This window comes from Chrysochloris asiatica, unplaced genomic scaffold (assembly GCF_000296735.1).
Source record: "Chrysochloris asiatica unplaced genomic scaffold, ChrAsi1.0 scaffold00249, whole genome shotgun sequence".
In the NCBI taxonomy this organism is placed as follows: domain Eukaryota; kingdom Metazoa; phylum Chordata; class Mammalia; order Afrosoricida; family Chrysochloridae; genus Chrysochloris; species Chrysochloris asiatica.
The window spans coordinates 2,112,300-2,126,296 of NW_006408767.1; the positions used below are offsets into that span (position 1 = coordinate 2,112,300).

The 13,997-nt window shown below is 34.6% G+C and overlaps 1 protein-coding gene across 1 annotated transcript in view; it reads left to right on the top strand.

The window, feature by feature from the left end:
• KMT2C (lysine (K)-specific methyltransferase 2C) overlaps positions 1 to 13,997 on the top strand; it is a 364,954-nt gene that overhangs the window by 254,518 nt on the left and 96,439 nt on the right. Inside the window, exons 25-30 of the mRNA XM_006873669.1 lie at positions 1,394 to 1,524; positions 5,739 to 5,919; positions 11,022 to 11,126; positions 12,867 to 12,995; positions 13,181 to 13,213; positions 13,310 to 13,429. Of these exons, the coding sequence (XP_006873731.1) occupies positions 1,394 to 1,524; positions 5,739 to 5,919; positions 11,022 to 11,126; positions 12,867 to 12,995; positions 13,181 to 13,213; positions 13,310 to 13,429 (699 nt within the window). The remainder of the gene's footprint in view (positions 1 to 1,393; positions 1,525 to 5,738; positions 5,920 to 11,021; positions 11,127 to 12,866; positions 12,996 to 13,180; positions 13,214 to 13,309; positions 13,430 to 13,997) is intronic.

Below are 13,997 nucleotides of genomic sequence, written 5' to 3' on the forward strand. Positions count from 1 at the left end.
CTTGGAGCAGCTGAGCGTCCCAGACTAGAAAGCAATAGATTTCTTGCTTCTGCCACAAATTCCCCCAGCTGTGAGCCTTCCAACCTTCTAAATATTCCTTTATATGTGGTTCAGAGTTCTGGGACTATCCCCTGAGCCTGCGTGGTCAGGTATTCTGTGTTGCTGTTGGCAGAGCTCTTTGCTACACCTCCACCCGATCCACCATCTTGTTCTCGGGACATATTTCTTGTTAATGCAAGGTATCTCTGAATAATCTCTCCATATAGGAGAGGCTTGCAACTTTATCTTCTGTTCTCTACAGCTTTGAAAACTGCAACTCAAGGACACTAGATTATGTGAATTTATGAGCTTTAGTTGTTAGCTTACTTATGTGCTTCTTGCTGTACCTTAAGTTTGGGTCTCTTGGGAGTCTTTACTTTCTGAGTAGATTACCGGTATATTTAGAAATACATCTTTTCAAATATTTTTCCAGTATTTTGTAAGTTTTTCAGAGTAAGAATCAGTCCACCCATGCAATCTGACAACAGAAGTGCCCTCATTGATTTTTAGAATGTACCATTTTCCCTACTGTTAAGAAGCTTGTGAAGGTGCCAGTTTGATTGCTTACATAACTGTTTTGACTAATATAGTTGTTTCTTGCTAATTTCATAATGCAAAGTTAGGTTTTTTTCCATTTCTGATTGACTTTAATATTGTGTGTATTTCATACTAATTGTCCTGTATTTTCATAACGTACATAGATTCTTGGATTAGAAATTTCTCAATTGAAGGAGACACTTGTTTTTAAGAATTTAGTTGGATGTTTTCAGTAAACCTACTGAATCCAAGACTTTTGTCATTGAGTGGATTCTGACTCCTCATGACCCTCTAAGAGAGAGTAGAACTGCTTCTTTTGGTTTTCCAAAACTGTAGATCTCTGTAGAAGCACATAACCTCATTTTTTCTCCTCTGAGTTGTTGGTGGGTTTAAACTGCTAAACTTACAGTTAGCAACACTTCGTATAATCCATTGCACCAGCAGGGTTCTGTAAATTGTCCCTGTCCCTTACAAATGTTTGTAATTGCTAAATTCCCTTCAATATCACATGAGTAGCCTTTTTCTCTACTCATAAGCATCATATACTTTCATGATTTTTTTTAAGTTTCTGCTTTGCAAGGAACAAACGATAAAGAGAAAACACAATAGGAAATATCTGCTAATAATAATTAGATATGAAATGTATCTTTTTAATGTTACTTAAAACTTACTAATAAAATTTTAGATCTTTTTTGCACTAAAAGCTTGTATGTTTTTATGAAATCATGTATGTGTTAGTAAGCTATAAAATTACCTTCAATGAATTTGTCTGAAAATTCTAAATGTCACATATTTATAAATATAACTGTTCTTTTAGGATGGAGTGAGCAGTTACCAGATACTCTAGTTGATGAATCTGTATCTGTTACTGAGAGTACTGAAAAAATAAAGAAAAGATATCGAAAAAGGAAAAATAAGCTTGAAGAAACCTTCCCTGCCTATTTGCAAGTAATATTTTGCTTCACATTATACTTTTTAGTTTGTTATTGAAGGAAATGTAATGCATTGAATTGTTAAAAAAAAATATGGACTTGTTTATGTTAATGTTATACTTGCTTTTGTTGTTTTCATTTAGTCGTCATAAAAATGCCATGTTTATATTCCAAAGGGCCACAAAGGCTAACAGTTATCTTGTTTGTGGTTTGATACTTTTTACCAAGTTCTTACTATCCCATTTTTTAGTTTTTAAGAATTTATACAATATATATGATAAATGAGGTCTTTTAGTTTATGTGAGGATTTTTTAGAGTGGGGAAACTTGTTCTTCCAAACCAGTCCCAGCTTTGTACTTCCCACCCCAGGTCATATTGATACTCGCTTGCCAATACAGGATATGGTAATTATGTTCACTGGATCAAGATGTCCTTTTAGGAGCTGTCTTAATAACTGTCTTAACAGTCATTTACTGCTTTTACAGGCCCAGTGAGCAAAAGATTCTTTTTTAGAATATTTAGATCAGAAAAATACCTTTCAGTGTAAAAGCTATGCTTCATAAAGGTCAGATACATGAAAATGAAATTCTTTTTAGTTTGTCTTGTAAATAGTATGTTAACAGAAGAGTTGAAGGTCATGTGATACACTGGATAGCACTTTATATTAAAAATAGGTTTGGCATTGAGCAACCTGCTCTGCAACCAGCTAATGTATGCAAGTTCCTAAGACCTCTATTTCTTCATGTGTAAAAATTGAATTGTAACTGAGTATCGGTGAGTGCTCCTCTTAATTTTCACTATGTGTGGCTGTGTCCCTCTGTTGATTTGCCCTTTCAATGGAACTACATATGATGCTTCAGTTGTATTTAGTTTTTTCCTTAGTTTTCCAGGTAATTATTGCTAAGTTAATTGGTTTTAAAATGCATTTCCTTTCAGTTAATATATAACTTCTCCAGTTTTCTCTTTTATTAGTAATTTGAAAATTAAGCAGTTGTTTGAGTAAAAAAGTCTGTGTTTAATAAACAAAACTTTAAAGCTTAGTAACTTAAGTAAATGGTAATATTTAAATAGATTTTTATTCAACTTACGTATTAGGTGAGTCATGGTGTGGTGCTGTAGAATAAATACTGGATTGCCAACTGTAAGGTTGGCCGTTCAAACCCACCAGCTGCTCCTTGGAAACCCTGTACAGAGTCGCTGTTAGTGGGAACCAACTTGACGGCACTTAAAAACAGCATATTAAGAGCGGACTCTTAGACATTAAAGTCAGGGAGCCATGGGCCTGAATACCACACTGTTACCAGTTAGCTATGAAGTCACTGGGTGCACAAATGGTTAGCACTTAATGACAAGCAGTTCAAACCCTCCCAGAGACTCCTCAGAGAACAGACCTTAGTAATCTGCTTCTGAAAGTTCACAGCCTTGAAAACCCTATGAAGCCATTCTACTCTGCAAACATGGGTTACTGTGGGTCAGCAAAGAGTAATAGCAATATGTCCCTACAAATGTATGTCCCTGAGAGGCACAGATAACTTAGTCAAGTGCTTGGCTGCTAACTGAAATACTAGTGGTTTAAATTCTCTAAACTACATAGACATGTTGAGGAAAATAAATACAAAGCATATCCAAAGGAGCTTCAAAAACTTCTTGGAAAAATTCCAGTAACTTTTGAAGCCACCCTAACTCTGTTCCTTCTATATTACATTTCCTTAATAAATGCTGTCATTTCCTCTTAAAATTCCTATTCTTCTTATCATTCTATCTTTTGGTGTGAATTTCTTTTTCCTTAAATAACTTTATCCAAAATTTACCTTTTTTTGGGGGGGGTGGTATTTAAAATATACCTTTTTTATCTGTAATTGCTCCCCCAATTTTTTTTTTTTTTGCTATCTCTTTATTACCTTATCCTCACTTCTTAGTAGTCCTTTTAAGGATATTGAAAATGGCCCACCCCTTCTTTTTATTGTTTCCCTTTATTCTGAGAAGTATGAAGGTGCTCCAGAAAGTGGAACAATGGAATTAAAAGATAATAGAATTTTTCCACAAACCCGTGCACAAATATTGTATCAGACTTTCTGATTATTGCTGTGATCTTAGCCCTACTGAGCTGGATTATTTTCTCTGGTGTATAACAGATATATGTCTGTGTGTATATATTTTTTCCCTTCAATGTAAGGGGTGCTTCTACAATGATAAAAAAATTAGCAGGCATCTCTTGATAGAAGTTACACTTCTTTCTATTGATTTAGGAAAATGCATAATGACAAAAAAAAAAAAAACACTAGGAATTAAATGACACACTTTCAAGTTTTTCATTGTTAAAATAGTTTCATAATCTACCCATTTAAAAAAGATATCTGATAACGTAGTGGTTATGAGTCTGGCTGCTAACTTCAAGGTTAGCAGTTTGAAACTACCAGCTGTTCCATGAGAGAAAGATGAGGATTTCTGCACCCATAAAGATTTATAGCCCTGGAAACTATACAGGGTCGCTATGAGTTGGAAGCGACTCAACGGCACTTAACCACCACCACCCACTTAAAAGTGTTTTTGTGGTGTTTGACTAACCAGTGCTTCCTATGTGGCTTGTGGTAGCTCCACTGTCTCTGTTGGTGGTTGGAGTCACTGACCACATTACCAAGTTAGAAACAACATGGAGCCACAGAAACACAAAATGGTACTGTTTTTGATAAGGACAGTAAAGGCATATCATGAGTCATCTGTCTGTAAAAATTCTTGATGATGATTGGTTTCAGATTTCTCAAATTCATACTAAATGAATGTAATCATCTCTGACATTAAAAGATCCTTTTTTGTAACTTGCGCTGGTAAATGAACGAACCCGTCTTCCTTCTCTAGATTTTTAGATTTCCAGAATTTTTATAATGGGGTAACTTGTTTGTTTTCTAAAAATGTGAGATGGAGAGTTACTATTTAGGGATCACTGAATTGGTGCTACTGGAGTGGAATAAGTTGGAAAAGAATACTGACAATGATTGAATGACATGAGGATTGTAATCAATATATTTGTCACTGAACTATACATCTGGGAATGTTTTGTTATGTAGATTCCACCCCACAATTTTTAAAAATGTGAACATTTTAAGTCAAATAAATCATCACCTTCTCTGGAATGCTTTTTTCCTTTCAGAACTTTAAAATTTACTTATATATGCATGTAATAATTTTGATTTGTACTTCTATTTTGCTGGACATACTGCTCAATATATTTTCTTTTAATAATGTATTTTAGAGCTTTTCTTTGACAGCATAACTCTGCATCCCTCTAAGAAAATTACTGTATTGTATTTTTAGCATGTTTGTCTCTAATCTACATAGTCAAATGCCTATTGATGATTATTAGGGTGTTTTCATATTTGATTTGTATAAAAGCAACTGCAATATGTGTCTTTTGTAAGACTGCATTAAATGTATTGCCTACTACAAAGATAATTTTGCTAGACAGACCATTAACACAGTTAACTTGTTAAAGTAAACGAAGGAATCCCAAAAATCTCTTGTTTGTATGTTGTTTGCCTTCTTTGATGATCCTTGGGAAGTTTTGGAGAGATCCTGAAGTTACAGGAACTCCAACTTGAAATCACTGGTCTTTGGAGTAGAGACAGTACACTGAAATGGAAAAATGTTAATCAGAATAAATGAATAAGAAGCCAAAACCTTTAATATCAATAAATGTTGTAGCCTTGGTAATGATTATAAAGTGACAATAAAAGCTCTATTTTAGATTCACAGGATGTGAATTCTCCAATGTGGGTATATGAATCAATATGAGATTACTAAATCTACCAGACATATGTAAATATTAAAGCTGTAGATTGAATTCTTGTGATGTTCTCTGCATGTACTCTATAAATACTAGTATTCATAAAGTTTTATTTTTGCTTAAAACGAGTTAACGTACCAGTAGTATTTATTATTATCTAGTAATTTAATTATAGCTTAATTTCCTAAACTTCTTGGATTGTTACACTGCAATTGCACACTTATTGGCATAATTGTATGGTTTTGTTTATATAATTTTATTTTTCTCTAGAAAAATTAGTCTTTTAAAAAAAGGCAAATCTAGATTTAAAATAAGACCCTTTCTGTAGTCATTAATAATCGGTAATGTTAAATCCAAAGCTTTTCTGATATTTCTGCTTCCTTGTCAAGAATGATGACAGAATAATTTTTGTTGTAATAATTTTCATATGTGCTATCTTTATTTAGGAAGCTTTCTTTGGAAAAGATCTTCTTGATACAAGTAGACAGTACAAGCTGAGTTTAGATAATCTTTCAGAAGATACAGCTCAACTTTCATGTACAACAACTATGAATACAAATTTCTTGGATCCTTCCTTAGATCCACTACTTAGTTCATCCTCAACTCCAGCAAAACCTGCAACCCAAGGTATTTGGAATAATTCACAGATACTTTCTTTATCAGAAATCCATTTTCCTTTAAACCAAACCTCTTAAATACTGTAGTTTTTCCTCATTTACTTTTTTGCACTCAGTTTTATAAAAATATAAATTATAAGTTTATTTCTATAAAGTTTGGCAAATTAATTTACTTTGTAATTACAACCAAAATCAAAATTTGTAATGGAAAGTGCACAGTTTCTTTTGCTGAAGGCAAAGTATAGGGTATAATTTAGCCATAGTTGGTAAGTCATCAATAACCTATGATTGAAATAAGAGATTTCTAGTCATAACTTAATGCCATCTAATCAATTCTGACTTACACAGACCCGATTAGACAGAGTCACACTGCTCCCTGGGGTTTCAGATACTGTTAATTTCACAGGAACAGACAGCCTCGTTTTTTTTCCTACTGTGTGTTGGGTTGGGTTTGAACCATGGTGCTTGTGGTTAACAGCTGAACACTTAACCACTGTACCAATGCAATATAGAGGAAAGGAGAATGAATACTTAATAACTGGTTGACAGATTCTTAATACAGTGATGCATAACCATTGTCTTAAATCATGTATTCTCAGCCTCAACACTCTTAACGATTTGGACTGGATAGTTTTTGTTGTGAACTAACTTGCCCTGTGCATCTCTGGCCTCATGTTATCATGATGATCAAAAATGTCTCTGACATTGGCAGTTGTTCCTTTGATAAAATTGTCCCCTGTAGAGAACTACTGCTCTAGATACAGTGATTATAAGCTATTTAGAATCAGGGAAATATGTGAGAACATAGTTACATTTATAAAGTAATATTAATGCCAGAAAGAGCTCTGGTAGTGTAGTGGTTATGAGTCAGGCTGTTAACGTCAAGGTCAGCAGTTCAAAACTTTGAGCCGTTCTGTGGAAGAAAGATAAGGCTTTGTGCTCCTGTGAAGATTTACAGCCTTGGAAACCCTATACAGGGTCGCTATGAGTTGGGACCCGACTCCACAGCACACGACTGCACTGTCACCATTAATGCCAAGAAGAATATAGGAGTTTTGATGGGGGTGGAAGCATTGTGATCACAGTACTTTTCCCCCGTTTCTAGGTTTTATGGTATTACTAATGTTATTCTGTCAACAGCATGAAATTAAAAAAACTTATTTAAGAAAATTTTAAGATCTTCCATAGAAAAATTGCTTTTATTATGTTAAGTATCGTTTCATTAGCTTGGTAATATCTGGAGTTGAAATTGAGACTTTTGTTGTATATTCTTATTACTTCATGTCATCTGAAGCAGTTGTATCCCCATGGCATGCACATGCATATGCACATCCAGTGTGCCTCCCTAATTTTAATAGGAAATTAAAACACCTAAATAACAACCAAATATTCTTTGTTCAGTCTTTAGCAAATTATTTCACTTTAATTCTGTTATTTTCATTTACCTGCTTTTATCCATGTCAATATGTTGTTAAAATAAGATACAATGAAAGTCTGCAGGTCTCTTCAAATTAGATCTTATAAAAGTCATAACTCATCATTTATAGAAGCACTTGGGTTTTTGTAAGGAGAGAGCAGAAATTGGACAGAAAATTTACTGTGGTTTTTTTGTTTTTGTTTTAAAAAAAGACATTGATAAGTTATTTTTGTTCTCTTTTCTATTATTTGAAGTCATTTTTCCCCCACAGGAATGCAGCAAAGAATGTTTTATATGCAAAGCCAAAACTTGAAGGGCTAGAATAACACCCATTTAAAACCTAAATTAAATGTAATGCTCTTTGCTCATGAACTTTTAAAACTCGTTTGCCTTTTTAAAAACCAAAACCCATGGCCATCAAATTGATTTTGATTCATAGTGCAGAGTAGAACTGCCTACAGAGTTTCCAAAGACTACAAATGTGAACAGAAGTAGACTGCCACATCTGTCTCCTTTGGAACGGCTGGTGGGTTCAAACTGACAGCCTTTCAGTTAGCAGTGCAGTGTTTAACCGCTGCACCATCAGGGCTCCTGTAGGCCTTTATAATGGGAAATAAACAAGTTTTATTTGTTATATGGATTTCCCCCCCCCCCCCACTATTTCATTTGACATTGTCCTTTACATAAACTGTAATGACTAGTTGATAAGATACAAAATTATTTTCGTGAGGTAGGTCAATATTTTTAGAAATTTGTTTTTAAAATGTTTGTTATAATTTTGTAAAACTAAGTCGTTTGGCTTCAAAACAGCAGACACACAGCCACTAAAAGAAATGCTTCTAATTTGTATCCTTTCAAAAAAACTACATAGAGATTAGAATACACTATTTAAATACTTTTATCTCTCTAAAAGTTCTTACATGGACACACAAACTTAAATTAGCATTCAGCAATGAAAAATTATGTTCTTATGTATGAATTCTGTTGAAGCAATATACTTTTAATGGAATGAGACAGTTTCACAGAGATGTTTAATCTAGGATTAAGCTTATGTCCTTTTTTAACAAAATATAAAGATATGTACAATGGATTAAATTTTTCATATCAAAATTGAAAGATTAATTACTAAAACTAGCCTTTAATAAGAGTTTTTATCTTTTCCTACTTGATTAGACTACAAAACCTCTAAATTTGTCTCTACTTTTAAAATATACCCCGCAGCCAGTGACATTATACCTCCTTTAGATTGCAGTAGAATCTCCCCTAAGTGGTGTCTAGCCTTTTGTCATGCCTACTGTCCCACCTGTGCAGCCAGGTCTGTCTGTACATGAAAACCAGTGTCTTCCCTCTAACATAACCAGTCATAATATTCCCAACTACTTAACACAGACCCCATCCCCACCCCCCACCTCCCTGACTCCCATTACACGTTTTGAATAAAGCACATGGCTTCACCATGATCTGGAAAACCACACATAATATTGCCTTACTCACTGCTTTCATTTCCTGCTGCTGTTCTTTTTTACTGCAACCACACTTTCCCCCAGTGTTGGCAAAATCTGTGTGGTCTTATGTATTTTACACCCTTTATCAGAGTCCTGGTATGGCGCTATGGGTTAATGCATCAGACTGCAAAGCTATTTGAACTGCAAGGTTGGCGGTTCAAGCTGCTCTTCAGAAACCCTATACAGGGTCGCTATGGGTCAGGAAAACATTCCCTCTATTGGAGTCCTGGTGTGGTGCTGAAGGTTAATGCACTGGACTGCAAGGTTGACGATTCAAGCTTACCAGCTTCTCTTAAGAAACCCTATGCAGGGTTGCTGTGGGTCAGAACCAACTCAACAGCACTTAACAACAACAATTCCCTTTATTTGGAGTCCTGTTGTGGCTCTGTATGATAAGTACTGGACTATTAACCACAACGTGAACAGTTCACACACACCAGCCACTCCTCAGAAACGCTATACAGGGTCACTATGAGTCACTGACCTGATGATGTTGAACAACAACATACTCTTTGTTTGGTGTGTTCTTTCCATTTCTGTGCGTCTTACTCCCTCATTTCATGGTGACTTAACAGGCATCTCTTATGATGGTCTTCCCTTACCATCTTATCTGTCCCCATAACTTACTTTAATCCTTTTTCTTATTTTATATTTTTTATACTTACACTGACGTGCTTTATTTACCATCTAAAGTTCTCTAAGACAGTAAGCTTCTTGAGGGTAAGCAGTTTATTTTAGTCATTTTTGTAATCTCAGTTTCTGGAACAGTTCCTAATATGTAAGCCTTAGACATTGAACTCTGGGTGCTCAAATTTTTAAAATAACTGAGTGAGTAATTAATTACTATGAAGAGCACTGCTGGAATTAAGCAAGTAACTTGATGGTACCTGGCTTATACTTTACAGTAAATTTCTAAATAATGAGGCTGTTGTTCGTATTATGTTCACCTTCTCTGTGGAATCGGCACTGGACTGCAAACCACAAGGTTGGCAGGTCAAACCCACCAGCTGCTCCTCAGAAACCCCTACAGTGTTGTTAAGAGTTGGAAGCAACTTGACGGCACTCAGTAACGTGGGGTTTGTTGTTGTTGCTTGTTGTTGTTAGAGATGCTACTTAATTTTTTTAGCTTTATTTCTAATAGTATTCTGTTTCACTAGTATTGCTTGCAAGTCTTGATTTTATATTTTATTGTTAATATACATTAGCCACAAAACAGCTCATTCTAATTTGTAATAAACTTTTTTTATTATTATTACCATAACCAATGAGTGAAACTTGAAGCTCTCTCCTTATTTATTCTCAAGTTTAGACAGTTAGGTTACTGGAGTCATTGCCTCATCTGAGTCACTGGATTCATCTTTTGGTTCCAATTCTTCTAAGACTTTGTCTACAGTTGTACCATTTTTTTTCTTGCATTTCTTGGGAATTGCATCAGCACAGATTTTTCTCATTTTAATGTTTGGCAACTTCTCCAGATTAATATCCTGTACCCTAAAAGTTCTCAGATTACCAGCATCTACAATGTCTGGAATCTCAAGGCCATATCCTTCATATTGCTGTCACTCACGCGACATTGTTTGCTTGATAACCGTCTCTCGAGAATAGTGTCGCCTTCCCTATCTGTCTTTGATGCTATTATGCAACTCAATCTGCTCCAACTCACTTGCTGAATCAATTTATATAACTTTCAATTAATTCACAAGCATCCTGTTTTGAATATTCTATTTTTTTGTCATCAAGATGATTTTTAAACCGCTGCAGTTTTTCACTAATAAGGCTGAGGCACACAGCTTTTTCATTCTTAAAAGCACATGGGGCTGGGAAAGCCAGCGCGGCCCCCTTCCAAAAGGGTGGGGCGAGTGTGTCTCTTACAATAAACTTTTAAAATTAAAAACATTGGAGTATCTTTGCTATGAAAAATTCCTGAATTTAGAATGAAATATCTGTCACTGAGTCTTGGTATGGCACTGTAGGATAAACACTGGGTTGCTAACTACAAGGTCAGTGGTTCAAACCCACCAGCCACTCTTTGGAAACCCTACATAAGAGCACTATGAATCGGAACTTAACAACAACATCACTTACCTCAGTATCTGTCTTATAGTTACTTAGTGTTTGAGTAAGACAATCTTCTGGAACTTAATATCTAAGAAAATATTACCATTTTAAAAATACACTTATTATACATAGGTACTGCTGATGACCCATTAGCCGATCTTTCAGAAGTGTTAAACACAGATGATGACATCCTTGGAATAATTTCAGATGACCTAGCAAAATCAGTTGATCATTCAGGTATGTATGAATCCTATTTGTCTGAATTTTTTTTTTATGATGTGTGTGAGAGGTATGTGGAACAAATAATAATTTATGGTCTCTTTGCCAATTTTTTTTTTTTTTTTTGGCGTTGTCAGAAAACTCATTTTTATTTGATCCACCTTGACTTTTCCTGCTTTAGAAGGGGGAAATAGCAATTTAGGTAATTTCTGTTGTCTTTCTGATTATCATATTTAAGGCATGTAGCCTTATAGTTTGTTATATCTTTATTCTTCTTTTATTTACATTTCCCATCACTTCACGCCCCTATGGTAATCATCCATTTTATTTGGTTTGGGTCTTGTAGGTCTTGATTTATGCACTTTCCAGGTTGACAGCTCACCATTTCCATTTGGTAAGAATCTGAGCAATGGATGATTGTTGACTAGAAGTAGTCTTCTTTTCCATAGTGGTTTCAGCTGAAACAGCTTGTAGGTGCATGCATATATGTTAGTAGTGCTGTTTTGTTACTAATCCATACTTTGCTTTTACCATTTTGTGTGTGGCTAAAGCATAGTACAATTATACTGTGCTTTGGATGACTTTCTCCATAGTTTTACTTATTTATTTTTAATGAGTGGTTCCATTCTTGCTAATATCTAATTTATAATATTGCTCAAATGTTATAGTGTTTGTTCCTCATAGGAGGTCAACTAAGAGCAGGCTAAATTTATACCTTTTTTTTTTTTAACTTCTTATTGTGAATTGAATGAATGTTTATAGGCAAGATCATCAGTTTTACATTTAACACTTTATTTCATCTCAATGATTGTAGTCACCTCCATGCAACAAGTTAATCCCACTTCTTCCTGGGCTTCCTATTTCCATTCCACCCTCCTTCCCATCTTTCTCAACTTGGTCCTTTTGATTTTGAATGATTGCCATTCAATGGTGAACATTACCTTACTAATGTTATTGTCCCCCCTATATACCTATCTACTGCTTTGGTGAAAATTGGACTATGAGATTGTTCCCTTTCCAGACCTGAAGAAACGTAAAAAAGAAATTTTAATTTATTAAATAGGAATAATATTTATGTTTTTGTTAAGTACCATTGAGTCAGTTCCGACTCATAGTGTGACCCTATCTAGGGTTTCCAAGGAGCAACTGGTGGCTTTGAACTGCCAGCCTTAACGGTTAGTAATCCAGTGGGCAATAAGGCACTTTTATATGTAACTCTTATATGGAATTCTATCTTTTATGAGATGAAAGCATGTTCCAGTGTTATAAACATAATCTTAATCTTGTTTGATGATTATAGAATATTTGAAAATATAATCTATAATTGCAGTTGTGTACAAAATAACAATTATTAAATATTTAGTTTAAGAAATTTTCACTAATTTGAGTGAAACATCATGCCCCCTGTTTAACAGAGTAGTTGAACTGTAACATAGTAATTGTACTATACAATTTGATACCACTGTTTTTTAAGGTAAAATAAGTATTTGTATATTGACTTCTTATCAATCCTTATCTTTAATATGGTGCTTACTTTTGTAGAAATTAGTAGTGATTTAAAATCAGATGTGTTCTTGTGTTACTCAGGGAATTATGTTTACTTTGATTAAAATGTAACTTTTAACAAAGTACAAACTTTCCATTGCTGTTTTTAATCATATTATTATAAATTAATGTTGGCATACATAGTATGACTTTTGCTAAAGTATTCTAAATTCACTGTTTAATATAATTACCTTACTCCTTTAGCTGGAATAGATATTGGGCACGTCGCTGATGATCCTTCATCTCTGCCTCAGCCAAGTGTCAATCAAAGTTCACGACCATTAAGTGAAGAGCAACTAGATGGAATCCTCAGTCCTGAGCTAGACAAAATGGTCACAGATGGTAAAATATTTGCCCTACATCTAGGCTTTCTAAAACACATGAGTAAATATGATTTTCAAAGATTTCTGCATGCTTATTTATTATTTACCTTCTATTCTTATAATTTCTATATTTATTAAGTACTATTTTGTATATCACATTTAAATGGTAGTTGTTAATATTTCTGTTTCTTAATTTTATCCTAGGAGCAATTCTTGGAAAATTATATAAAATTCCAGGTATGCTCATTCTGAATGTAAATATATGAGAATAGCATTTCTTATCCTATCTCCTCAATAGTCTTTTAATCATATTCTCATTATTTTATGCCATAGAGCTTGGAGGAAAGGATGTTGAAGATTTGTTTACTGCTGTTCTTAGTCCTGTGACCACTCAGCCAACTCCATTGCCACAGCCTCCACCCCCATCACAGCTGTTGCCAGTACACAGTCAGGGTATGTTATAACTAGAAAAAGCTTTGCAAATATTGTTCTACAAATTTTCTTACATGTTTATTGGGGGTTTCTCAAACACATATCTGCATGTAGGAATCACTGGATGGTACAAATATTTAATCACTGCACTACTAGCCAAAAGATTGGCCGTTCGAACCCGCCTAGAGGGTCCTCAGAAGATAGGTCTGGTAATCTGCTTCTGAAAGATCACAGCTTAGAAAACAGTATGAAGCAGTTGTACTCTGCAGTTGTGATTACCATGAGTCAAAATTGACTTGACAGTAGCTAACAACCATATTTTGTATGTGGTACTTATGGTGTTGGAGGAGAATATTGAAAGTGCCATGGGCTGCCAAAAGAACCACTAGATTCGTTTTGTAAGACGGGCAGCCAGAATGCTCCTTGGAGGCCAGGGTGGCCAAACTTCGTCTCTCATACTTCGGACATATTGTCAGGAGGGACCAGCTGAATCGATTTATATAACTTTCAATTAATTCACAAGCATCCTGTTTTGAATATTCTATTTTTTTGTCATCAAGATGATTTTTAAACCGCTGCAGTTTTTCAC